At 52.4% G+C, this 26,698-nt stretch overlaps 1 protein-coding gene across 1 annotated transcript in view; it reads right to left on the minus strand.

Moving 5' to 3' along the window:
• Window positions 1–23,495, minus strand: part of IGDCC3 (immunoglobulin superfamily DCC subclass member 3) — a 41,629-nt gene extending 18,134 nt beyond the window's left edge. Inside the window, exons 1-2 of the mRNA XM_088840342.1 lie at window positions 23,405–23,495; window positions 20,498–20,803 (exon numbers count right to left, since the gene is read on the minus strand). Of these exons, the coding sequence (XP_088696468.1) occupies window positions 20,498–20,803; window positions 23,405–23,495 (397 nt within the window). The remainder of the gene's footprint in view (window positions 1–20,497; window positions 20,804–23,404) is intronic.
• Window positions 23,496–26,698: the final 3,203 nt, after the last annotated feature.

Genomic DNA, 26,698 nt, shown 5'->3' on the forward strand with positions numbered 1-26,698 from the left:
GGGCAGGGAGAGGGAAGGTGAATGTGTTAAAAAGAAGGGTCGCCGAGACTGTCTCAGTCCTTTTAATAACTGGGTCTTGATAAAGCCAAAGCCCCTCCCTGGGCCTCTTATTTCCTCCTCTGTAAAATGGACGAGTTGAACTGGGCTGGTCACAAAGTCTATACGGCTACAGCCTTTGAGACACACGTGCTTGCAGGCAGCAGCTGAGGGTGCAGGGTCAGGGGCTAGAAGTCAGCTTGGAAATCCCTCTCCACCTTAGACTTGAAACTGTCCAGGCCCAGCAGGGCCCCTCTCCACAGACTGCACGTCTCCACCTGTGTCAGGGTCACCAATCTTCCTTATGTAAACGTGCCTGGGCCCACGACATCCTTAACTTCCGTCATTCTAGTTGGGATACCGGATCTCCCTCACCTCCCGGAAGGACGTCTGGTTAGGGGGCGCAGGCTGGAGCTATTAAGTAAATTGCTTTCACGTGACCATGAGGACAACTCAACAAAAACAGACACTGCCCCCAAATTTCCAGAACCATATATTAGGATTTGTAGGGGACTAATCTAGCAGGCATTAGGTAATGGAGGGGTGACCTGATCATGTCTGACTGTCACAGATTCCTTATGTGACCTTTCCATTTCAACCATGGTTTTCTTATCTTTAAAACTGGAGTGGAGGAGGATAGACAAGATAATCTATAAGGTTCATACCATTAATATTTTGGGATAACACTAGGTGAAATGGTCTCTCTCCTCCCATGAAAGGACTCCTCTTCTCAAACCTTGATCTGATGCTGTATTTACCTCTCATAATTCTACAGAATCTCTGGTGGCTCAACTCTGAACCATGATCGTTTAAGGTCTGCAGACCCTCCACCCCAGCAACACTGCAGGAGAAGCCTTATCTGTTGGGGGAGGAGAGAGGCCTGCATTCCACGAGAGGATCATGAATTTTCTTGGCTGGGGCACCAGCTCTTGGAAGTAGATTTATTTGGTGAATGCCACTGCTGTCCTCTAGTTGTCAGAGGTCTCCCACAGCCCTAGGAATCTTCTATAGAAGGTTTCAAAAGCCTTTCCTTAAATTCAAAGGTTTCACCACATCCACCCCTAACCTCTTCCTTTTCTTGTGATTCTTAGTTAGAGCCTCACCATGGGCCAACTACCCAAGCTAGAACAAAACAAGGGGTCACTGCCACACCTGTTGCCCTCTCCCCACAGTCAACTGGTCACTAATCCCTGGCTAACCTCCCTTATCCCTCCCACTGCCTTGGCTCAGGCTCTCAACACTCTCAGCTGTTTCTGTAATAGCTTCCCCTGTCCACTCTCCCCATTTCTAGTGCTCCTTTCCTCCGCTTCTTGGGCTTCCCTTGTGGCTCAGCCAGTAAAGAATCCACCTGCAATGTGGGAGACCTGGGTTCAATCCCTGGGTTGGGAAGATCCCCTGGAGAAGGGCATGGCAACCCACTCCAGTATTCTTGCCTAGAGAGGTGAGGATCTTGGCGGGCTACAGCCTATGGGGTTGCAAAGTGTCGGACACACCTCCTCTTCTTAGTCCATTCTGAAGCCATAAACATCTTCCTGAATATCCAATTAAGCACCTTTGGTGGTTCCCCATTGACTTGAATCAAGGTAGTCTCCTTGGGATGGCATTCAAGGTCTTCATTATTAGATCCTGATTGATTCATCTTTCCAGCTTCAAAGGCAGCTAGTTCTCTCTTTATGTAATTTGCACTCAGATCGTGTGAGACAGGCTTGTCTTTTCCAGACGTATCATAGATGTTCAGACTTCTCTTTACCTTTGCTGTCCCCATTTGCCTGGAACTCTTTTGCCATTTTCTCTACTAGCATCTCATCTTCTACAGCCCCCAAAGGAGGCAGAATTAATTCCTGCCTTGAATGTGTTGCCTTTGTGCCTCTCTCCTAGCCTTTAACAAAACATATCAGAATCTGATGCTTACACATCAATCACCTACTAGCCTATGAGTCCCTTATGGGCCCAGAATGGTCTAATTTGCCTTTCTACCTCCAGCACCTAGAACAATTACTAGGTAAATAATAAGTCCTCATTAACTGTGTCCTGAATGCTAGCCTTAAGGGTCATATGATCTTGGGGGTCATTACACATTATCTTCTCTTCCACCCAAGTCCCCACCCTGCCACAACTCATTGTTTATTTGGGGCAAGTTACTTTCTCTCTTGAGTCTCAGCTTCTTCAATGAAATGAAGGACTTGGGACTAAGCACCCCCACTCCTCTTCTCAAACCTGTGTATCAGAATAACCTAGGGAGCTGAGTAACAGTGCAGATTTCTGGACTCACTTCCTTGGTCTGGCGCGGTGCTCAGGAATCTCTATTATTACTGTGAAAGAGCAGGAGGCTGTCACGTGTGCACGGCCAGCATTGGGACCCCCTGGCCTGGCGGGTTCTCGAGAATCCTTATCATCCCCCGAGCTCCCGCATCCGACAAGGGCAGATTCTCAGCCCAGCACCCCTAACCCCATCCACCCACCCAACCCCTCCAGCTAGTCAGTCCAGGCAGTCTGACTCCTGTGCCAGGAGCCGGCGGCGGGGCGGGTGGAGGAGCATGCGGGATCCCGGCCCCCGCGGGCCCCCAGTGCTGGCATTCGCTGCCGGGCGGGGTCAGGGCCCCAGAGCCTGGGGCCCTGAGAGCCGCTCGCTCGGCGGCGGGAGTAAGTGGGACCATCTGCTCGTCTCGGCAGAGGTCAGCGCTTTGTGTCAAGCTCCCATCCCCCCTCGCTCCTCCCTCCACCTTCCCCTCTTTGCCCTTTGACTCCCAGGACTCAAAAGGAGGAAAAAAGCCCTCGAGGTCCCGATGGAAGTGGGGGTGTGACGGGGAGCGACCCCGGAGCTCGGGCCGGGCGGTGCTGAGCCCGCGCCGGCGGAGAGGAGCAGCGGCCGCGTCCGGTCCCCGGGCCCCGGGCCGCGCCGGCGGGGCGGCTCCCGAGGGAGGCGGCGCCGGTTCCCACAGCCGGCCGGGCCGCCGCGCGCCTTTGAAGTGGCCGCAGCTGCACACCCCGCGCCGCGGCTAATCCCCCCGGCGCGGGCGTCCTCGCCCCCGGCATAGCAGTAGTGTCCGCGCTGAATGGCGCTGGCTAATTACCTCGCTCGCACCGCGGCGGGTGAATGAGAGAAGCCGGCATTGTGCGCGGCGAACGGAGAAAATAAGACAACCATTGTCCTCGCACGCCAAACGAGGGTTTGATGTCGCTGGGGCGGGCGAGGCACCATTTCCCGCCACCCCCTCCCCCCAGCGGGGCGAACGCCCCAGCTGCGCCCGGGCGGACGCGGCCGGCCTGGGGAAACTGAGGCAGCAGGTCCCGCCTCCCCCCGAAGAAGCCCTCCGCGCCCCCTACCCACGGAGGCCCGGCGGGGGCTACGAGACTGCCCCGGGCTCCCCTCTACGCCAGTGGGTTCCTGGGGGCACCTGCTGTGACAGCCCGGTTCGGAGGAAAACCACGCGCGGCCCTGCCTTCACAGCCTAATTAGATTTCGCTGGGAACACGGGAAACAATGGGAAGAGTCGAGGATTTATATTCTTCAGTGCCCAGCTGTGTGCCACCAGCCGAAAGGCGTTCAGAGCAGGGCTGCGAGGGATGTGAGGAGAGGAACAGGGCTCTGAAAGGAAGAGGCAGGAAGATGGGGAGCCGTGGGGCTGAGGAATGGGCTGGCATGTTCCGGGAGGAAGAGAGAACGGTTGGAAAGGGGAGGTCCTAACAGTCAGGTCTGAGCCAGGGGTCAGGACTGGGATGATACCGGAAGCACCCAGGCCACTGCTTTGACCCAAGAAAGGTCCCCTTGATGAGAATGGTGGATGGGAAGAAAGGGCTGGAGTTTCAACCACTTGCCTGTGAAAACCGACTCTTTATCAGGAACCGGACTAGCCTGAGGCACTTCCCTTTTCTTCTGGTATAAGGATGTGAGAGGCTCAGCTTAGAAGTCTGCACTAAAGGAAAATCGTGATGCAGATGGACAGGCTGACAATCACAGTTTATCAAGTCAACAGATTCTGTGCTTTATCAGGCTGCCCTCTCTCTTCATCACCATCAGTTATGGCTGCTTTTTGGCACGGCGGGAAGAGGAGCTCACATTCTTCAAGATCAGGAGGTGTCTTGTCTTTCTGTCCCTCAGAGTCCTCAGCTTAGAGGCAGGTAGGTGTAGGAGAGATGCTCTTAGTTGATTTGATAACTGACCTGCTTTAATATCCTCCAGGTCCAGTATCCTTTTCCTGGAGCATGTACTTCCTAATCCCATCTGATGGGCTCTTAGATTATGTCTGCCTAAAGGAAGAACATACATAAGATCCAGTCCTTTCTGGCTTCTCAACTGATAAAAAGGTCCATTGCTCAGATCAACAGTAGGCTGTTGGGCGACCCAGTAACCCTGGGTTAGCACCACATATTACTGGCTCTTTCTAAGGCAGCAATCTCTTCTAATGTTCTAATGTCCATGTTGCCACAAAGATTATGAACCCTTTGTGTACAGCTGATAACTAGACTCTGAAACAGGATCACCCATAACGTGAAGTCGCTCAGTTGTGTCCTATTCTTTGCAACCCCATGGACTGTAGCCTACTAGGCTCCTCCATCCACGGGATTTTCCAGGCAAGAGTACTGGAGTGGGTTGCCATTTCATCCATCCATTTATTTGAGAATAAAATTAAAGACTGGACAACACTTATTGAGAGACTAAACAACAGCCCAAAAGGTTCCTTGTTTTGACTGATCAACCACATCTAACATTACTGAGCACTAGTTGTAACAGTGATACATGAAAAAGTATGCTTTTTAAAACAGAGGAAAATCTAAGTATAGGTTATTATTTTTCTAAACCAATTCTCAATCAAGGTTTAATTTAACCTAGTCATAACTGCCAATATGATCATAATGTTTTTCTTAATAATTCTCTTATATCTTCATCTCAGAGTCATGTTTCTTCTGCCTAAGGCTCTAGAATCTTAAGCCTATTTTGTATCCCAGCACCTGCTGAACTACTCCCCTGCTTAGGCCAGTCTACCTAATTAGCTGATCTGCCTAGTTAGTTGGTCTGCTGCTGCTGCTGCTAAATTGCTTCAGTCGTATCCGACTGTGCGACCCCATAGACGGCAGCCCACCAGGCTTCCCCGTCCCTGGGATTCTCCAGGCAAGAACTTTGGAGTGGGTTGCCATTTCCTTCTCCAATGCATGAAAGGAAAAGTGAAAGTGAAGTCGCTCAGTTGTGTCTGACTCTTAGCAACCCCATGGACTGCAGCCTACCAGGCTCCTCCGTCCATGGGATTTTCCAGGCAAGAGTACTGGAGTGGGGTGCCATTGCCTTCTCCAGTTGGTCTAAAGAACTCCAAAACCAAACAAACAGGTAGCGCAGAACTGCCGTGGATATGGTAAATGCAAGAAGCCTGAAGCTCCAGCAATCTGACTTCTCTTTCCCTCATCTCCAGGCCCTGAGCCCCCTTCACAGACCCAAGGACCGTAAAGAATGATGCTTAACGTCCCTTCCTCTAGAGAAAAAAAGGACCTACCCAAGGAAGCAACAGTTAGTTTGTAGTAGATCAGAGATCATTCTAATGCCATACAGGCCACTAGCTTCATCTTACAAGACTAAAATGACCATTCAAACAGAAACTGTAATTGCTATTATATAGTACTATACGTGTGTCTTTATAGTTTGTCCAGATTTCAACAAGAGTGCCTGAATGTCTAATCCCCAGAAAATTACACTTAGGAAATGATCCACTATTCAAAAAACATGAGGCGCCTCCAGGCCCAAACTGGAGATTCAACACTTTTAACTAAAAAAGTGCTTTTTAAAGAAAGCCTATTTCTCCTCACAGCTCTTCTTTCCCCAAACCCAAGACCATCAAGTAACTTTAAAAATAATGCTCCATGGGTGAATCTTTTGATAAGAAGAAAATGAGTATAATGAGAGTGTGTTTTCTTCTCCTCTTATCCATTCCCACCGCAACATGCACTCACAGGAGGCTTTGTTATCATGGTTATGACTTTTCAAGATAACAGGAAGATAGGCACGTACATACGCAAGGACAGTCCTTCCCAAGAGGATGCACATGAAGTGCAAGGGAAGAGGGATACTTCCCAGCGTGGAACTAGCCTGCTAGCCACTCTGGGGATGAGGCCAAAGGTCTGGCATCCTCAGACTTTCTATAGCTTGTCTGGAAGGTCGTCCCACCGCGAGGTGACTGAGTATCGGCAGCCTTCTCTCCTGATAAACCAAGGTCTGAATTCACCAGGCCAACCCCTTCCCCCTCAGCCCCAATCACCTCACCTGCAGCTTCGTCCAGTCTCGATCCTCCCCCAAGTGGCCAGCAGTGGGACCTTGGAGAAGGCTGTCTCAAGGAAGGGAACTGAAGAGGGAGACAGGGGTGCCTCTTAAGACTAGAAGAAGCTGGTTTAGGAGACAGGTGATACGGTTAGCGGAGAAGGCAATGGCAAGCCACTCCAGTACTCTTGCCTAGAAAATCCCATGGATGGAGGAGCCTGGTGGGCTGCAGTCCGTGGGGTCGCTAAGGGTCGGACACGACTGAGTGACTTCACTTTCACTTTTCACTTTCACACATTGGAGAAGGAAATGGCAACCCACTCCAGTGTTCTTGCCTGGAGAATCCCAGGGACGGGGGAGCCTGGTGGGCTTCCGTCTATGGGGTCACACAGAGTCGGACACGACTGAAGTGACTTAGCAGCAGCAGATACGGTTAGATGCAGACATGGCTGCTCTCGGCTCCTGACAGTAGGGGACTCAGAAGCCTAAGGAAAATGGCTTCAGTGAAAGTACACCGTAGGCTCTCGAGTGATATTCGACTCAGCCTTACTTGCCTCCCCCAAGTCCAGGCTGTTGAGCTCCAGAGGCTGAGTGTGCTGACCACAGCACACAGGACATGTTCCTACCCTCCCTTTCATATGCCTGCAGCTCTCCATTCTCACCCTTCAGGTACCACCCTGTGTTTAGCACTGAGGATGCTCAAAGGAGCTAGCCCCACACTTCAAGGAGTTTACAAACCAGTGGGAGGAACAAGCTTTATGCTCACTGTCCCAGAACAGGCTGGGGTGTCTTCTGATTCTCCTCACCCGCAAAAAGCAAAGCTGGGCATACAGTTCAATGACTCCTTCCCGAATTGATGCAATAAAAGCTATATGGCTTTATTTCAGGGAAGCCTTGATCCCATCAACCTTATACTTAGCAGGCTTGCTTGTAATGATCTTGATTTTGTCACGGTTCAAAGGGAAAATGACTGATTTGAGGAGCAAAATCAGAAACACAAGAGAGCCGGAATGTCAAACGGGCTCAGTCCTGAGACTCATTCTATATCATTACTGGTCTTCTGATACAGTGGAATCAAGGGTATTCTAACACATTCTTCAAGTGGGACTAACTTATACAGGGTTTCTCTAAAATATTAGAGGTTTGGCATACAATTTTTGTGGTGGTGATGGTGTTCAGTTGCTAAGTCATATCCAACTTTTTGTGACCCTGTGGACTTTAGCCCACCAGGCTCCTCTGTCCATGGGATTCTCCAAGCAAGAATACTGGAGTCGGTTGCCATTTCCTTCTTCAGGGGATCTTCCCGACCCAGGGATTGAACCCATATCTCCTGCATTGGCAAGCAGATTCTTTACCACTGAGCCACTAGAGGAGACCAGCATACAATTTTAAGAGACCTCTAAAAAATTAGGGTGAAGGGAACTACTGTAGAGAGTGACATTCCACAGAAGCTGGGATGTAAGAGGCAAATCAAAAATAACCCACGAAGAGCGGGGGAGGTGAGGAAAAAAACAGCCAGATGTGAGATGGCAGGAAAAGATCCAGGAATTGTTTAGCACAAGCAGATACTGGGTTTCAGTGTTCCAAGATCCCTGAAGTTAGAATCCCAAATCCCATTTGGCCAATCAGCACATTGGAAAGAACGGCTGAATGCTTTCTGTCCCAGTTCTGTACACCCAGGACTTGGGGCAAGGCCTGCTCTCTGGGTCTCAGCTTCCACAGCAGTGATAAACACGGGCAAGAGTCTGGAGCACAGGGCAGAGCACGGTGAGGGTGAGCCAGGAAAGCCTGCGACGGTCCCTTCCCCCATTCCTGCCTGCCCCTGGGGGGCGCACACTCCCAAGCACTGTCAGGGCGGCAAGCACACAGCTCTGTTCCAGGTGCTTTCTGTGAAGCTTCTGGGACCCACTGCTTCTTGTTCAAAGGCTGGCCTACAAACTTTTGTCTAGCTTCTGCCCCTTGTTAGCAATCCCTGGCCTGCACTCCAAGCCAATCCGGAGGAAGGAGGCTGGAAGCCCTAGACCTCCACTCTCCTGTTCCATTTTGCTCCCCAAGAGGCCTCCAGTCGGTGGGAGCCAGTCCCCGAGTTACCAGGTGAAGGCCAGGGAAGTAATGGAGCATACAGGAGCTCCAAGGAGGACACACGCGCATTCGCAGCCCGCAGATACACACACACACATGTTCTCATATCCACAGAGACACAGGGCGCGGTGACTTGACAGCCCCGCGACTGAGCGGCGCGGGTTAATTGAAGGCACACCGATTCTGCCTTGTCGACCAACCGGCCCGGCCCCGCCTTGGCGAGAAGCAGCCCGCTTTGTGCTGAGGGTTGGGGGCATCCCTCTTCCCCGATGCAAGGGAAAGGAGTCGTTTTCGGAGCGCGGCGCCTCCCGTTCCACTCATTTCACACTGCGCTTGCGGCGCGGCGGAGACCCAGTCCCTGCGCAGGGGTGCGCGCCCCGCCACACCCCGATCCCGGGACTCAGTAGCCCCCAGACAGGCGACAACCGCCCAGGTTGGGGCAGCGACAGAGGGTGAGGATGACAAGAGAACTTTGCTGTGGAACTGTGATCTTGACAGTTCAAAAAGGAGGAAGCCAAGCCCATCACGGGAGAGAAAGAGGAGTGGGAGAGATGGAGGAGAGAGCTAGGGCCAGCCCGGGGACAGGTAGGGAGGAGAGTTGGGGAGGGGGAAACTACCTTCACGACGAAACGAGTCAGCCTCTCCGAATTTTAGAAGTGAGAAGGGACACTGAGAACCTTGTAATCTGGTCCTCTCCACACTACCTTCCACCTATGGGGAAACTGAGGTCCGGGAAAGTGAACTTTGGGTTTTGTGGGTCCAAAACCACATGGGGATGAGTTGAATATTTATATATTACAAGCAGCTCCTGGTTGAAGTGGGAGTCAAGGAGGACACAGAAGTAATGATGACGTCTATGTCAGGTCCAGGCTCCTCCCACACCTTCCCAGGTGGGAAGCGGGTCGACTGGGAGGAAGACATGCAGGCAGTTCCAGGGCAGATGGGGCCCCAGTCAGGGCATATGCCCCAGGAATCACCAGCCCCCAAACCAAGGCTTTCAGGTAGGGATGGGGCAGGAAGCAGGACCCTCCCCAGAAGTCAGGTTGCTGAGAGTGAGGGTGAAGAAGCGCAGAGCATCCAGGGCTGCCGCAGTATCCCAAGAAGGGCTGGTTTGGTGCCCCTTCCCCACCCCCATTACCGGCTCTCACTCAGAGACCCAAAGTTCGCCCTGTTCTAGGGATCCCAGCCGCAACTGGCCCCCTCCCCTTGGCCAGTAAAGCCCCCACCCTGTGCCCTCCCAGCAGGCACAGCCCGCCCCTCCCTGCAGTGCTGCTGGGTTGACCATGGAGCCTGCCATCCCACACACCGCTCAGTGGGGCCGTGAGGGCAGGGGCCTCACCTTGACCACTCACCCAGGTTGCGGTAGTAGCCGAATCTTCCAGCTACCACAGCAGGCAGGGACTGTGGTCAGGGGTGGGGGCCACGTAACTCCACGAGGCTGTAGGCCACCTTGCCCAGGGAAGGGGACAGCAAAAGGACAATCAGCAGCCTGGCTTCTCCATATTCCAAGGCTGATTATATCTCTTCCCTACTACCCAGCCCCCACCCCCAGAACCCCTAGGGAGAAGGATCCTACTCAAACCACACCAGTTCCTCTCCTGTGATTTGTTCTGAATTTTCAAACAAAGAGTAATTATGACAGATGTGGAGCAATCAGCATCATTATGCGGGGGAAACAAGAAAGGGGAAGGGAGATGAAGGGCCCCGGGGGAGGGGAACTTGTCTTTCCTCCTTGAAACAAGCAATTCCCACACCTACAGCCCAACACCCTCCAGCCTTCTCCTGCTGGGAACCTGTGTCCAGCCACTCTGCACAGCTTCTCGGGTAGGACAACTTTTCTCTGCAGAGCATCCCAGCAGAGTACCCAGCCTAACTGCCCTCCAGATTCTCTCCAGACCTCCAGCAGCAGCTGGGGGTGAGGACCATGTAGCCCCATCTGGCACACCCAGAAGTGGCTCCCACTTTGGCCAGGATTCTAAGTTGTTCACTCCCAATACTCCTGCACGGGAACGTGGCTCTATGAATATTTCTTAGGCAAAAATACTGATTACGTTCTCAAGGGACTCTAGCCCCTTTTAAGGACACTCAGGCCATTGAATTTTGAGTCAGGCAGACCAGGTTAAATGCCGGCTTCTCTGCCTACTGTGTACCCTTGGGCAAGTTAATTAACCAGTCTGGGCTTTCGTTTACTCATCTGTAAAACAGGACTAGTAGTCCGTCTAGTCAAGGCTATGGTTTTTCCCGTGGTCATGTATGGATGTGAGAGTTGGACTGTGAAGAAAGCTGATCGCCGAAGAATTGATGCTTTTGAACTGTGGTGCTGGAGAAGACTCTTGAGAGTCCCTTGGACTGCAAGGAGATCCAACCAGTCCATTCTAGAGGAGATCAATCCTGGGTGTTCATTGAAAGGACTGATGCTAAAGCTGAAACTCCAATACTTTGGCCACCTCATGCGATGAGTTGACTCACTGGAAAAGAGTCTGATGCTGGGAGGGATTGGGGGCAGGAGGAGAAGGGGATGACAGAGAATGAGATGGCTGGATGGCATCACCGACTCTGTGGACATGAGTTTGAGTGAACTCCGGGAGTTGGTGATGGACAGGGAGGCCCGGCGTGCTGTGATTCATGGGGTCATAAAGAGTCGGACACGACTGAGCGACTGAACTGACTGACTGACTGAATGCCTACTAATGGCAATCCATGGGAAGTAAACAGATTAACACACAAAGGGCTTAGGACAGCGCAGCTCCCTTTAACTGGGATGACTCCTGCTACTACTACAGGCTCCCCACCAGAGCCAGCCCTCACACCACTCAGCTCAGCATCCGGGGTGCTCCAGAAACTCAGAGACTCTCTGAGATGGGCCATGGATGTCAGGAGCCCGTACCCACTGGCTGACACTCACATTCAGAACTACCCCCACAGACAGAGCCTGGGTGGGGGTAGATCAGGAGAAAAATGGAAATACACGTGCCAGTCTGCCCTGGAGGGGATATAAAAATATCTCCCCGCCAGCAACCAGAAAGTGGTGAGGCACTGGGCAGGGCAAGGGACATGAGGAACTCAAGGGTCTCTCCACCCTGCCCAGGCTGGAGGACCAATCACATCCTTGGGCAGGATACCTCCTCAGGGCCTCAGTTTTCACCTCTGTAAAACAAGGAGGTGGGACCAGGCGAGGTCCAAATAGATGCAGTCGGGATGCCTGTGATCCCACTGCGGGGCTGAGCAGACCCCCAAGGTCCAAGATGGACCAGGAATTTTGGGCTTCTTTGACTGTAGCCTGCAGCTCAGCGAAAGGGCTAGAACTCGGTCCTCTCAATTGGTGGTCTGCCCCCTCCTCTCCATTTAGGTGGTCTGGTCTCCATCTGCCCACTCCAAGTCCCTGGGGCCTCTTGCTAGTCCCCCCTCGCATTCCAATGGCCTTGGGGGCAGCAGCCAGACCAGAAAGTCCAGTTCCTGCCCATTATCACTGCTTGCATCTGCACTGCAACCCAACACCAGCATTCCAGAGAGCAGCCTGGGGCTGCCCCCACCACCCACCGTGGTCAGTGTCCGGGCTCAGAGACAGGGCCAAAGCAGGGGCCAGTGTTCTCAGATTCCTCTCCCGGGGAAGGTGTGCCCCAAGGAGACTCTGACTTGCTGGGGAGGCCACGAACGCCTTCCTTTGGGGTCCTCTTTGCACCCCATCCTCTCTGACTCCCCTCTTCCCATCTCTGTGTGCCGAGGCCTGAGCTCACCTACTTTTGCAGCGAGATGTCTCCCTCCGAGCACAGCGGCAGAGGGTGGACACAGGAATTGCTACTGTTGGAGCCAGAGGCAGGAGGAAACACAGAACAATAAAGAGAGCTGGAGACAGGAGGAAGGGAGGGCAGGAGAAACCAGGAGGCAGGAGGAACGCTGAAGGCAAAGACCCTGAGCATGGCCTCACAGGAGGGCAGAGGCGGGCAGAGTGTGTGGGGGCGTCAAAGATCGAGGAGCCTCGAGGCCAAGATCCAGGGAAGAGGTGGAAAGGGTGGGCTGGGAGCCCTCTGCATCCAACTGTCCTCCCTCTGCCTGAATCAGGCGGTGAGCCGGCCTGGATTCAGCCCACAGTTCCATCCCCGCCGTCTGCCTAGGGTCCAGGCTCTGGCCTGGCACTCCTTGCTTTCCCCTCTTCAGGCTCTTGCTGGGCCCCTGTCTTTGCCCTTCCATAGGTCACAATATCACCTGTCCAGGAAGCGCCCCTGGGGCTGCTCTGATTCACAGAGAACACTCTCTTCTCTGCTCCTGCCTTACCTTTGAGGGCAGTCAGAAAGGGTCAGCCTTTCTTGAAACAGGGTGAACAAAGCTGGGGGCAGGGGAAGCAAGCTCAGACATCAAAGAATGGTCCTTTGGTGGTGGTGGGGGTGGGGGGCAGTGGGCACTCGAGCAGCCCAGGCCAGCAGGCTCGGATTGCAGCCAGATTGCTGGCACTCACCTAATAAATAAGAAAACCACGGCCTAGATTCCCAGAGTTACTATGGCCAGGCCCCCATGCCCATCACGTAAGCCCCACCTTCTGCCAGTGACCTAAGGCTAGCTTTCCCTCCTTCCTCACTTCAGCTACAGGACCTAATAAAATGATCCACCACCCCGTCTTGCCCTGTACCAGTTCTGTCCATTCTAGATCGCTAGCCTGACCCCACTGCTCAGGGAGGAGGGATTCCCACAGGAGAGTCCTTTGAAAGCTGGACCCTGATCCTGAGCCCCATGCACCCTTCTTCGGCACACAGCTGTATGCTCAGGTGCCCACAGAGACCCATGTGGCAATATACACACACGGTACTGGTCTCCATGGGCTTGCCAGGTGGCGCTAGTGGTAAAGAACCTGCCTGCCAATGTAGAAGACGCAGGTTTGATCCCTGGGTTGGGAACATCCCCTGGAGAAGGAAATGGCAACCCACTGAAGTATTCTTGCCCTGAAAACCCCATGGCCGAGGAGCCTGGTGGGCTACAGTCCATGGGGTCACAAAGTACACGACTGAGCGACTTAACACTAGCACCGGTCTCTGCATTTCTTGTTGCAACAAGGCGAGGGCCAGAGGTCTTAGGGAGCCATAGGTTAGTTACACAGGCAGACATTTTTGGAACCACTTGGTCCAGTTTAAACAAAGACAGCAGTGAGCTGTTTGGTTTTCCATCCTGGGTGCTCTTCTGTTACATTCTACGTTTTTTTTTTTTTTTTTGAAGGCTATGTTGAACAGCCTTCAAGCTGCTGTGAAAAGTCTCTTACACACACACACACACACACACACACACGCCTGCAGGGACTCTGGAGAGGAGAGGGAAGGCAATACAAGAAGGCCAGAAGTGAAAAAGTCCTTTCTCCCGGGGGGTGGGGAGGGAATGGGGGGCTAAGGGGGGCTGGGGGCCTGTTTCATTTGCAGGCTGCAAATGCCTCCGCTATTCACCGACCCGCATTCCCAGCCAAGGCGCCCGGCCATGGACAATGCCGGGAACGGGAACAGAGAAGATCTGCACATTGTGTTCAAGGGGCCAGCTGGCTGCCTGGGACAGCAGAGCCAAGGTGTGGGAACCAGAAGCTTTCAACTTCCACACTCAAGCCCTGCTGGTGGGGTGAGGGGCGGTCCTCCCACTACAGTTGAGGCCAGCAGGCCTAGGGACACAGCCTTTATCCAGCCAGGGAATACAGTCCAAGGCAGGAACCCCAAGACCCAGGCATGAGGGCTACCAAGCAATGCGGTTTCTGATTTGCACACCATCTGCCAAGAGTCTCAGCTCCTCTAGAGAAAAACACGCAGCCACAGCCACCCCAAGATTTTGCCCCTAGTGTGTTATATTCCCCATTCACCAGCTTCTGTCCCTTTGAGCTGTGCTATCAATTATGAGATGGGGAGAAACAGAGAAAGTCAAAGAGAAGCAGAGAGCGATGGAGCCTTGCACCTATAAGGCCACATATTCATTTAGTTTTTTATTGGGCTCCACAGGCAGAAGACCTGAGAGATACAAAAGAGAGAGAAGCCCTTTAGGAGCTTAAAATCGAGTTAAGGAAACAGATGGAATATCCAGCCACAAAACAGTTACTTAACAATGCAGGCAGCCCCCACTGAGAGGAAGGCTGAGCCTGAATGCCACAGACCACAAGTACTCCCAGCCTTAGGAGGGTGAGGAAGAAATTACTGTGAATTAAGTGGTCTTTGGGGAGGGATCGGGTAAGGGACGAGCAGGGGCAAGAATAGACTGGGAAAAGGCTCAGAAAGGCAGGCAGTCCCAAGGACTAATTGGATGGAAAGGAAGCTTAATATTGTAGCACAGACATGAACACTGGTCCAATATTACAATCAGAAAACAAAGTCCAGAGAGGGTGACTAACTTGCCCAGAGTTACACAGGACGCCGGTGTCCAGGCAAGGGCCTTTCCACCATGCCCCACAGCTTCTCAAGAGCATCAGAAGAGGTCAGGCTGTGGGGTACTGATTTCCACCTACCTCTGCACCCTGGTGTACTTACAGGTGACCTGCCTGGTGTGAGAGCAGACTTTGGCATGGCCATCACTCATCACACTGGTGACACCTCAGTAGCAGCACCTGCTTTCTACTCTAACGGGTAGGCGGACACATGTGAGGGGCAGAGGGGAGATTTCCTCAGGGTTACTTTGGAGAGAGTCCCCTGGACTGCAAGGAGATCCAACCAGTCCATCCTAAAGGAGATCAGTCCTGGGTGTTCATCAGAAGGACTGATGCTGAAGCTGAAGCTCCAATACTTTGGCCACCTGATGCGAAGACCTGACTCATTAGAAAAGACCCTGATGCTGGGAAAGATTGAGGGCAGGAGGGGAAGGGGACAACAGAGGACAACACAGCTGGATGGTATCACTGACTCGATGGACATGAGTTTGAGCAAGCTCTGGGAGATGGTGAAAGACAAAGAGGCTTGGCATGCTGCAGTCCATGGGGTCACAAAGAGTTGGACACAATTGAGGGAATGAACAACATCCACTTTGGCTGACCTACCCCTCAAAGAGGAGAGAAAAGGTGGGTTTCACACACCAGGCCTCCAGGTGACAAAGGCCTCCAGGGTCACTGTGCCAGGAACCACTTCCCCGCACAACCCGCTGCCCTACACTGAGGCACTTCCGGGGTCCCCTAAACATACTGAGCCCACCACACAAGCTGTGCCACTCTGCAGCTCCAGCCCAGTTTTCCCAACCTGCCCACCCAGACCTGGCTCCACAGATCTGCGCTGAGTCCCTGCCCCCACATCCACACAGGCATGGATCTTGCTGCTGGAAGAGATTTCAGAGTAGCTGGTGAAACTGCCTTGCTCAGAGAGGTTGAGAATGGTTCAGACTTCAGAAGCAGATGACTGAGGGCCTGAGCAGTAGGTGACTTAGTAAGGCGCAGACAGCAGGGGACTAGACCTGGACTTCCTTCCCTCTCACCACACCCCTGCCTCTCACCAGGGACCCTCCTGGAACCACCGTATCTAAAGAAGCTTAGAACTTCACATGTCTCACCTTTGTAATCATCCCAGAATAATAACAGTATCTAAGGGACATTTTCTACGTGCCCCGCACTGTGCTAAGTTCTTTACACGTATTGTCATAGGGGATCCTCCTAGCATTCCTCCTTGCTAAGTATTATTTCCTCCAATTTAAAGATGAGGAAACTGAGCCTCAGGGATTCCAGTGACTTACCCAAGTCCATCCGGCTGGGGATCTGTTTCCCTCCACAGCCTACCCTCATAACCATCGTTGGGCACTCCCAGTCAGGATGGCTCTGGGCTATGGGGGAGGCAATCCTGGCACTTTGAGAATCCTACCTGCATTGGAATAGGCTTGTCTTCATCCTAAATTAGCGCTCAATACCTATCACTAGGGGCTTCCCAGGTGATTCAGGGTAAAGAATCTGCCTGCCAATGCAGGAGACGTGGGTTTGATCCCTGGGTCAGGAAGATCCCCTAGAAAAGGAAATGGCAACCTATTCCAGTATTATTGCCTGGAGAACCCCATGGACAGAGGAGCCTGGAGGGCTATAGTCCATGGGGTTGCAAATAGTCAGACACAAGTTAGTGACTAAACAACAGCAACAGCAAACCTAATGCTAACAATAATACTTAATGAGCATTTCTAGAGGCCAAGCCCTGGGTCAGATACTTTCCATCCATCATCTCATTTAATTCTCCAACAGCCCTGATAGGGATTATGCTGTTTTTTTTTTTCCTTTTCAGATGAAGGCACAGACTTAAGAGAGTTGAAAGTAACTGTTGCTAAGGACATGGCCTCTGTGAGTGGCAGAGCTGGGGTTCAAACACACCCAGACGTGACCCTGAAGTCCATGATCTCCAGACTTCACTGTGCTGCCCACAGACGCCCCTACACTAGCAACTATGATGTGGGAGGGGGCTCTCCTCTCACATCTGTGGACCAGCGCTGCTGGCATCACCAGGGATCTCGTTAGACCTGCAGAAACCCCAGGCCTTGGCCTAGACCTACTGATTCAAAATCTGAATTTTATCAAGATCCCCAGGTAAATTCACGGGCACAGCAAAGTCTGACAAATTGTGTTCCAGATCATCTACCTCTTTACTCCAGTTTCCCAAAGGGCTCGAGACCAGGAACTGAGGTCAGAAAGTGAGTGGCAGGAACTAAGCGTATCTGCCTGAGGTGGGCTGGGGGGGGAGGGGGACCTGGGGGTGGAGGGGCACCTGGGGGTGGAGGGGGCTGGGGGTGGAGGGCTCTGGGGATGGAGGGGGACAACCTGGGGGGGAGGGGCTGGGGGTGGGGACCCCCCCACTTATCCCCCCTCTTGTAGCCAGCCCATCCCTCTGTGGAGTCATCCAGGCACACAGATCTCAACAGGTGTGAATCACTGCCTATTCCCACTGGATCAGATGTCCCACATGCCCTTCCTGGAGCCTCTCCAGGGGGATGGGAGAGGGTCTCACAGGGCAGCCAAGCTTCAGTGGATGCCCAGAGGCTTGGGAGAATCCCCAGACCCTCCCAGTTCAGTTACAACAGAACAGGTTGCACTCCGCCTCTGAAGTGAGAGATTCACTCCCTGAGAGATTTCCCTGGAGTACTCCCTAACTGAATCCCAGTGTGGGAGAAAGCTGGGGGCTGGGAGTGGATTCAGGAGTCTGCTTTTGCTGGCAATGGCACAGGGAGTGAAAGTTGCTTGGTCGTGTCCAACTCTTTGTGACCCCATGGACTATACAGTCCACGGAATTCTCCAGACCAGAATACTGAAGTGGGTGGCCTTTCCCTTCTCCAGGGGATCTTCCCAAGGGGATTGAACCCAGGTCTCCCGCATTGCAGGAAGATTCTTTACCAGCTGAGCCACAAGACTGGAATCGCCTTTAAAAGAAGCAGAGGATTGACTCCATTACTGAGTACCAACTCTGTGCCAGCAAAGCGTGGAGTGTACTGGTCCTTACCACCATCCCACAAAGTAGGATTATATGTACATTTCACAGGTGAGGTCACTGGGCCGTGGAGAAATTAACTTGTCTAGGATCTCTTCCTTCACAAGTGTCGTAATTTTCAGCCCCCAAACTATAAACACATGGAATAGCAAGACAGAGAGACCAGACATGCTGGAAGCATGAGTATTCCTAGGACCCTGAATCACTCCATCCCAGATAGGAGACACTTGCCACTGAAGCCCCCAAGGAATGGGCCTGGAGTGTAGTCCATCATGGTCAGGCCATCTTTCAGTGACAGCATCCAGGCCACTGGATGGAAGAGGAGGCATTCCCAGCCATCGGCCTCTGGCTGGTGGCCCACACTGACCTGCCTCACCGGGTGCACTGGGTGGATTGTGTGTCTGTGAGGGGTGCTTAGCATCCTCCTGCCCTGTCAGCCCCCGTGGAGCAGGCAGGAGAAGCAGGGGCTCTGGAGGGCACCTCACACTCTTTCAGAAGGGCTCCTCCCATGTCATACGACATCTGCCAGCCTGTGGGCACATGGGCAGGGTGTTGTTACCAAAGGAGAGAACCCAGGCGGCTAATCAGCTTTGGAGGTTTCTAAAACCTCACAGGGACATGAGCCTGTGATGTGAGGAAAGGGGATCCAACCATCCAAGTCTTCCCAGAGGGGCCATAAGCCTTGCTGGGGAGAGAGCCCGTATCAGAGTGCCGGGGTTTGGAGGCAAACCCCCAGCTGTCCCCAGGACCCCAGAGGCTTAACCAAGCCGACCTCACCCACTGGCCCTCCCCGCAGCCAGAGCCCACAGCTCAACTGCTTATACTGTTAGGAGTTTAAGGAGGCTGAACATCTTGAAGGTATTACCTTTTATAGCAAAGCACATTTACAATTAGCTCTATATAAACACCTGGGGATTCATCTCCCAGAGGTCTAGGCTGGTGATGCAGGAGCCATCGAGCCCTCGGAGTTGACACAGGTTAGGGAGAGCTCCCTGAGAAGTCTCTTCTCTCCCGTCCGACAAGCTTCCTTGGGTCCCCACTCTCTGTCCACACTTTTCCTCCTCACACCCAGCCATCTGCTCAGAGGACGCACCAACCTCCCCTATACTGCCAGGAAGGCTGGAGGATGAGGGTTTGCTGAGCCAGAAGTGATTCTGTCTCAAGGTCCAGTCTGCTTCCCAGAGAGCTCCATATGGGGGCCTAGAGGAGGCTTCCTTAGAACAAAGGGGCATCTTAAACCCAATGAGAGACCTCCTGCTTCAGAACAATTCATCACTCGCCAGCCATTCACAGCAACTGTGCAAATGCCCTCGGAGCCAGGAAGAAATTGGTCAGTGATCAGACAGGGAAGACGCAGCGTGCCACAAGGGTTAAGTGGGAGGGTGCAGGATTCAGAATACCTAAGCTGCAGTCCTGGCTTCTCTGCTCATCAGGAGGTCGCCAATCCCCCTAAGTCTCAGTGTTCTCATCTGTATGATGAGGATGATGACTGCCTATCTTCCAGTGTCACCACAGTGACTAAATAAGATAATGCATATAAAGCACCTGGGCGGGGTGCCCAGTACGCAGCAAGTGTTTAATAAGCGTTAGTTTGAATGATTACCAACCAAAATTAAAGCAGCCTTTTTAAGGGACACCACCTCAAGACACCACCTAGAAGTACAGAGATTATGGGATGCAGAACATTTTTCACTTGGCAAAGCCTTTACCCTTCTCAAAAGCAGTGGTTCTTGGGAGTTCCCTGGCAATCCAGTGGTTAAGACTCCCTGCTTCTAATGCAGAAGACATAGGTTTGATCCCTGGTCAGGGAACTAAGATTCCACATGCTGTGCGACATAGCCAAAAAAAAAAAAAAAACCAGAAATCTGTGAGCAGACTTCCCACCCTCACAGCTTGCCACCTTCCCAAGATACATACATAATTTTGTATGTGATAATACCTATGAGTGTACACAGATTAAACAGTGACAGCAGACTTTTGGTAAGACAGAGCAGTAGAGCACGACCATCACTTCCTCACCACAGTGACTGCTGGTCCATCAGCTAAGCACAATTCTAGAGATGAAACACCTCTTCTCTCCCAGTCAAAAGAGTGTACCAAATATCAAGTCATCATAACATACGTTTTAAACATCTTATAATTTTATTATCAATTACACCTCAATAAAGCTGAATTTTTTTTTAAAGTACACCAGCAGGAAGGTGAGTGAGGGGAATGTCATCACTGTGTTAACCCTGAAATTATTCTATCAAATTTTTTGCAAAGCAAATTGCTGAAGCTGCAGAATGTTATCACTGGTACAGTGACGTTTATCCTACCCCAAAGGTTTGAAAATCAGCACGTAATTAAAAACTGCATGTAATCAAAATTACCCTTCAAAACCCTCTTAAACCACCCCCAAAGTTTGTCTTTAAACACAAAAATCATACTCAAAAGACTGGGATGTTCATAATATACAGGCATATGGAAGCTAAGACACACTGAACCAAGAGCTGAATGAAGCTGGTTTTCTCTCTTCCTACAACAGGGTTTGGCTACATTCTTGTCAAATTGCATTCCAGTCAGTTAAATGTGTAAATGATATAATTCCACCACTGCAAATTGCTGCTATGCTCCTCTCAACTGACCCATGCTGAGACATTAGTTCTCCAGAAGCTACATAAGATGGAACTGCTCCCTTTATCCCTCCATGACCTGGGAAAAAAAAAAAAAAGTAAGGGCACCCACTTACTTGCAGCCTGGATTCGAGCCTTCCGACTGACCACAAGCCCAAAGCGATTCTGAGCCACACACTCGTAGTCCCCCTCATCTGAAGGGCTGCCTCCTCCATCCAGCAGAAAGTGGCGGATCATCAAGGACCCATTGGCCAGCACAGTGGAGTGGGTACTGTCCGCCAGCTCCACCCCATTCTTCCTCCAGGTGATTCGCACTGGAGGAGTCCCCTCCACCTTGCAGCCCAGTATTACGGGCTGCCCAGGGACTGCAACGTCATCGCTTGGCTCCACAGCAAATGCCAGTTCAGCAGAGTGGCCAAGACCTGCATCAGGAGGGGGAGAGAGTGTAAAAGGAGAAGTTAGTGTGGAATGAACTTGAAAACACAGGGCTTCCAAGTTCTCTGGATCTGAGTGTCCCATCCCCATCATTCTGTGATATTAATTGGAATCTCTATTAATATATAGAAATTTCTGCATTATGAAGGGTCATCTCATGCAGTACAGTTACTTAATCAACAGACTGTCTCAGAGAGATAGATATTATTTCTACCACCTTTCTTTTATTTGTATGTTTTAAAAAATATTTATTTACTTGGCTGTGTTGCAGCATGCAAGATCTTCATTGTCGTGCATGGACTCTTTAATTGTGGCACAAGTCTTTATTCATATCTTTTACAGAGAAGGAAACTGAAGCTCAGAGATGTTAAGCAACTTGTCCGAGACCTCAGAGTTTTAATAGTTACAAATCTGGGACCTAAAAGCAAGATTGATTCCAGCATAGCTGCTACCACTTCTGTGGCCACCTGGTTAAACACTGAAGCCCCACAGACTTTCAGAGTGTGACCTCAGGTAAAGTATTCAAGCTGCCCTGGCTTCTCCATCCTCATGTGCTTAAATAAGGAACAACAATATGGCTTGTGTTGTTCGTATGTGCTAAGTCACTTCAGTCATTCAGTCCGACTCTTCGCGACCCCATGACCTGTGGCCCACCAGGTTTCTCTGTCCATGGAGTTCTCCAAGCAAGAATACTGGAGAGGGTTGCCGTGCCCTCCTCTAGGGGACCTTCCCCACCTGGGATCAAACCCACGTCTCTTATGTCTCCTGCATTGGCAGGTGGGTTCTTTACCACTGAGCCACCAGGGAAGCCCTATGTTAAACATGACCTACATACGTAAAGGCACTATGAAAAGTTAAAATTTCTAAACAAATATAAAGTGAGATAGTAACAAATCACTGCTTCTTTTTGCTGACAACACTATCTGAACAGGGAGAAGGGTGTGTGGGTCCAGGACTTGGTACAGGCTAGGTTATGGTCCAGCTCCACTGCCCCACCCCTAGGATGCTCTGGGGTTTGGCAGTTCCGTTTGTTTTGCCTTTGTTATAAAGAGGATGAGGGATCATCCAAACATCTACTCAGATTTCTCAAAATTCAGAAAGAAGGAGGCTCCTAGAACCTTTCTCCCAGCAACCTCTTCACTCCTGCCGAAGAGAAAGGAACTGGAAAAGGGGAAGAGGAGGGGGAAGAAGAGAAGGGAGAAGATGAGGGTGATCAGGGAACCAGAAGTGGGAGAGGAGGGACGAGAGCTCCAATCCCAGGTATGATCCCAAGTCTCCAACTTCTCCAGCGAGCAACTTACCAGACCAGTTACAACTTCAGTCCTGGAGAAATGAACCCACCTGGGCTGAGAAGGCAGCCACAGACCCCTCCACATTTCCGGGCAACTAGTGATACGGGAGAGGGCCCCTCCCTGCACAGGCCAGCGCCCACCCTGGCTGGGGGGAACGGGGCAGTGAGGGGGAGAAAGGAGGAGGAGCGCTGCGGTTAGGGGCGTTTCCCCCATCCTCAGGGACGTGTAATTCGTATTTTAAGATATTTGAGGGTCATGCCCCTTCAGATCCTACCCATCCTTCCCAAGACTTGCGTTTCAGCTGCCTCGGCTCCGCACCCCAACCCCGGTATTTTAATAGCAACTGGGGGATGGATAAACTTTCTACTAGATGCGCTTGCGACATCCTGCTTCTCCGGAGCTAAGAGGGGAGAGAATGCTGCCCAGAGGAGTGTCTGCTGAGAACTTGGGGTGGGAGGGGAAGCGACTAGATTTTCACCTCTCTCGCGTGAAAGGGGCCCGTTACAGTCCCTGAGGGAACAGGGTGGTGGTGACGGAGCTCCGGGCAGCAAAGCCGGCAGACCCCGAGCTCTGCGTGTGCACCCTCCGGGGCAGGGCGGGCACGTGGGCATCCCCGCCGCTCTCTCGCTCTCGGTCGGCTTCTCTTTCCGTTCCTCAGCTCGCAGAGTGTCTCCCGCTCCCCACGCACGGCCAGCCGGGGACCTCCCTCTCCCTCGATCTCTCCCTCGCATTCCGCGTCCCAGTCCCTCTCCAAACGCACGACGCGCTCTCTTGACCCATTGCAGCCCGCTCAGTCCCGGACTCCGCCCCCGGGGTCGGCGGTCTCCTAACCTCGGCCACCGCGGGCCACTCTGTGCCCACCCTCGGGCTCCGCGCTCCCCAACTCGCCCCTCGGACCGGACTCAGCCCTGAGGTCTCCCAAGGCTCGTTCCCCGCTCTCCCCAACTCCAGCCTGCCCGCCGATCTCCTGATTTGCCGCGCTCCTTGCCGCTTGGTCCGGGCTCGGACACTCCTGAGCCTTGGAGCCGCAGCGGACTGAATGTGAGTCTCTCTTCTGGGGGGTCCATCCTCAGCATCGCCTGGCTCCGCGTTCCCGGCAGCCGGGCCTCAGTGCCCTCTCCCCCGGCTCCGCCCCGTCCCGCCCGTCTCCCCGTCTCGGGCAAGTCCCTCCAGCCCGCGGTCCGCCGGCAGGTCCGCGCCGCCCTGCCCAGGTCCGCCCCTCGCGCCCGCTTCCTCCCTTCTCGCCCTTCCCGGGGCGCGGTCCCCAGCAGCCGCGCCGCGGGCGCCCTGGCTCACCGTCGCTCGGCGCAGGCAACAGCAGCAGCGGCAGCAGCGGCAGCAGGAGCCGGGGCCGGCGGCGCGGGGGCGCGGCGCGCGAGGCAGCCATGGGGCTCGCGGTCCGCTCGGATCGGCGACGCGCGGCTCTGGGGCCCCTCGCGGCTCACAGTGACCCGCGGGGCCGGCGCCGGGGCCGGGGCCGGGGCTCCGGCCGGGGCCGAGCCCGGGCGGCCGGGGGCTGGGGCCACATGCCTGCCTAGGAGCGCCGGGGGCGCAGGGCGAGCGCGGCCGCTTGCGCCATCTTGCACCCACCCGGGCGATCTGTCAGCCTCGCCGGGGTGCGCGCTCCGCACTCTCGCCGCCGCCCCGCCCTCCCCCGCCGCCTTCCCCTCCCGGTCCCCTCCCCCAGCCCCCTCTCCCCGGAGGCCGGGTCTGGGGAACAAAAGAGCCGGCGAGCGCTTGAAGCGGCCGGACATTCCCGGCTGCGCGGCGGACGCGCCCCCTGCGCTTTGAACTGCGGCCGGAGCGGCGGGCGCCATCCAGAGCCGCAGCCGCGGACCCCTCCCCGCGGGCCAGCTCCGGACTTGGGGGGCCGGGGGAGTGGAAACCCAGTGGACTGCGGAGTAGGACCGGGTTGCGGAGAAACACGCAAAGCTGCCGGATTCTCTCCTACCCACTTTTTCTGCTGCGCCCTCCTGCACCGTGTCCAAATCTGTATTGTCGAGATAATTCCCTAAAAGCTGCACAAAGTTGTCCAAGATTCGGTTTTCCATGGGTTTCTGGTTCTTCCACGCAAAGGTTAGGACGTTTAGCTGTAAGGCTGGCCTCTTTAGACCGAAGAGTTCCGGCGCTTGGGTGGACAGGAGGGAGGAAGAGTGGGAAGGCGGCTTCGTTCAGGGCCCTGGGAGGGCAGACCTAACAGGACAATGAGAACGCTAAAGTAAGCCGGATTCTGACCCCACTTCTCCCTGCTGTTTAGTTCAGCAAACCCGCGCAGTCAGAGCTCATCTGAAAGATAAAGATATCTCGTCTCCCCTGCTCACTTGCAAGGAAATGTGAAGGATACAGGTCATGACAAATGACCTGATAACTGGAATAGCACACTGAAAGTTAAAATTCCCAATAACACTTCTGTGCCACAAAACTCAATGTTTCATGTCAGAGAACGGAAAAGCAGACAACATCAGTCTCAGGTAAGGACTGTTATGGGAGATAGGCATGCCTCTTAGGGGATACAGCCCCATGCTGGCCTGCAGAGATCATCAGTCTTGGCCACTCGCTATTAAATGATCTTCTGTTGAGTTCAGCATGAAGTGCTAGTCCATCAAAATTACTGAGCATCTACTAAGTTAGAGGAGCAGGAGGTTTAAAGAGAGCAGTCTGCCTCACTCAGCTATTGGCATTGAATTGGTCAGGAAGAGGAGTAATTACATCTCTCTTGATACCAACTCTGGAATTGCGGAGCAGAAGTGTTAACATATATAAAACTAACTGATGCAGATAGGTTAAAAAAGGCCTGCAGAAATTAGGTAAGTTTACTAGTGATGGTTTGTGCAGCCCAGGGACTCTGTAGTAGCAATTGGAAGATGAACAGGACTTGAGACATATGAGCAAGCAGTAGGAGGCAGTGGAGAAATTCAGGGTCAGGGAACACACCAAGCCAATTTTCTTACAAGGAAGGGCAGGAAGATGAGCCTCTGTTGGCCATAGGAAAGGGAGGGGTGGGGGCCTTCCCAGGGCCAAAAGACCTGGAACTCCCTCCTGCAGGGTTTGAATTCTCAACTACCCCTTCTTGGCTTGTCCTAGACTCAGGAGAGGTCAAATTGGTGTCCTGAGTTGCTGTCATTTTAAATTCATTTTGACAAGTGTTTAATTCTTCTTTATCACAACGCTTGGTCTGAGAGTGATATGCAAATAATGGCTATTCTCCTGCATGCAAAATGTGCAGTATATCCGCCTACAATGTGTCAATTAACTCAGGGCTGGCTCACCAGCCACTTTGGGGGTGGTCCTGGGCAGGAAGGCCTCTGGTTCTTGGTTCCCAGCAGTAGAAAAACACCCATGGTCCAGGCACTATAAAGATCCTAGCAGAGCAGTTGCCAACTGTAGTCCTGAGATGCGTGTGGGGTGTAAGCGAGGAGTCTGGTGTTTGCCTGTTGTGCCTCGGTTTGAGTTAATGGACCAGCATGACTGTGAAGGTAGGGGTGCGTGTGTGGGCCTCTGAGCTCACAGGCACTGCGCCCATATGTGTGAACGGGCGTCTCGGGCAATTTTGGAAGCCAGCTTTATACAAAGAAGATTTGTCGAACCCAATCTCTGGAGTTTGGTAGTTCACTCCTCCCTTGCATGTGACAAAGTTAAAAAAATGTGTGCCCAGATGAAGAGATCCTTGAAGAGCCTAAAAGAATGCCATCAAAGAAAGCGTCTTTCCTAAGTTTCGGTGTTTTTGCCAAGTGCCTGTTAAGGGAAGGAGATGGTTCATTTCCTCTTTTGAGGTGGGGGGAGGAGTTCCTATCCTAGGAGTCTGAGTAACCTGTTTTTTTACTTTATTGAAATATAGTTGATGTACAATATTATATGTTACAAGTGTACAATACAGTGATTCACAATTTTTAAAGGTTATACTGCATTTATAGTTACAAAATTTTGGCTCTGTTACCTGTGTTTTGCAGCATATCTGTGGAGCTTATTTTATGCCTAGTAGTATGGACCTACCCCTGTCTCGCTCCTTCCCCTCTCCCCACTGTAACCACTAGTTTGTTCTCTATATCTCTGAGTATGTTTCTTTTTTGTTATATTCACTCATTTGTTGTATTTTTTAGATTCCACATATAAGTAATATAGTATTTGCCTTTAACTTATCTCTCTTAGCATGATACCCTCCAAATCCATCCATGTTGTTGCAAGTGGCAAAACTTCATTCTCTTTTACGCTGAGCAGTATTCCATTGCTTAGCCATACCACATTGTCTTTCTCCACTCATCTGCTGATGAACATTGAGGATGCTTCCATAGCTTGGCAATTGTAAATAATGCTGCTCTGAACATTGACATGCACATATCTTCTCAAATTAGTGTTTTTGTTTTGTTATATACCCAGGAGGGGAAATGCTGGGTCATATGGTGGCTCCATGTTTAGTTTTTTGAGAAACCTCCACACTGTTTTCCACAGTGACTGCACCAATTTACATTCCCATCAACAGTGTACAAAGGTTCCCTCTTCTTTAAAGAAAGTCCAGTTCTTTCTTATGACCACCTGCTCTTCTGCTCAAAACTCAACATTTCCCATCCCGGTAAGAAATACATTCTCTAG

Source organism: Moschus berezovskii, chromosome 9, assembly GCF_049115385.1.
Source record: "Moschus berezovskii isolate FMDL1 chromosome 9, NW_MosBer_1.0, whole genome shotgun sequence".
NCBI lineage: Eukaryota > Metazoa > Chordata > Mammalia > Artiodactyla > Moschidae > Moschus > Moschus berezovskii.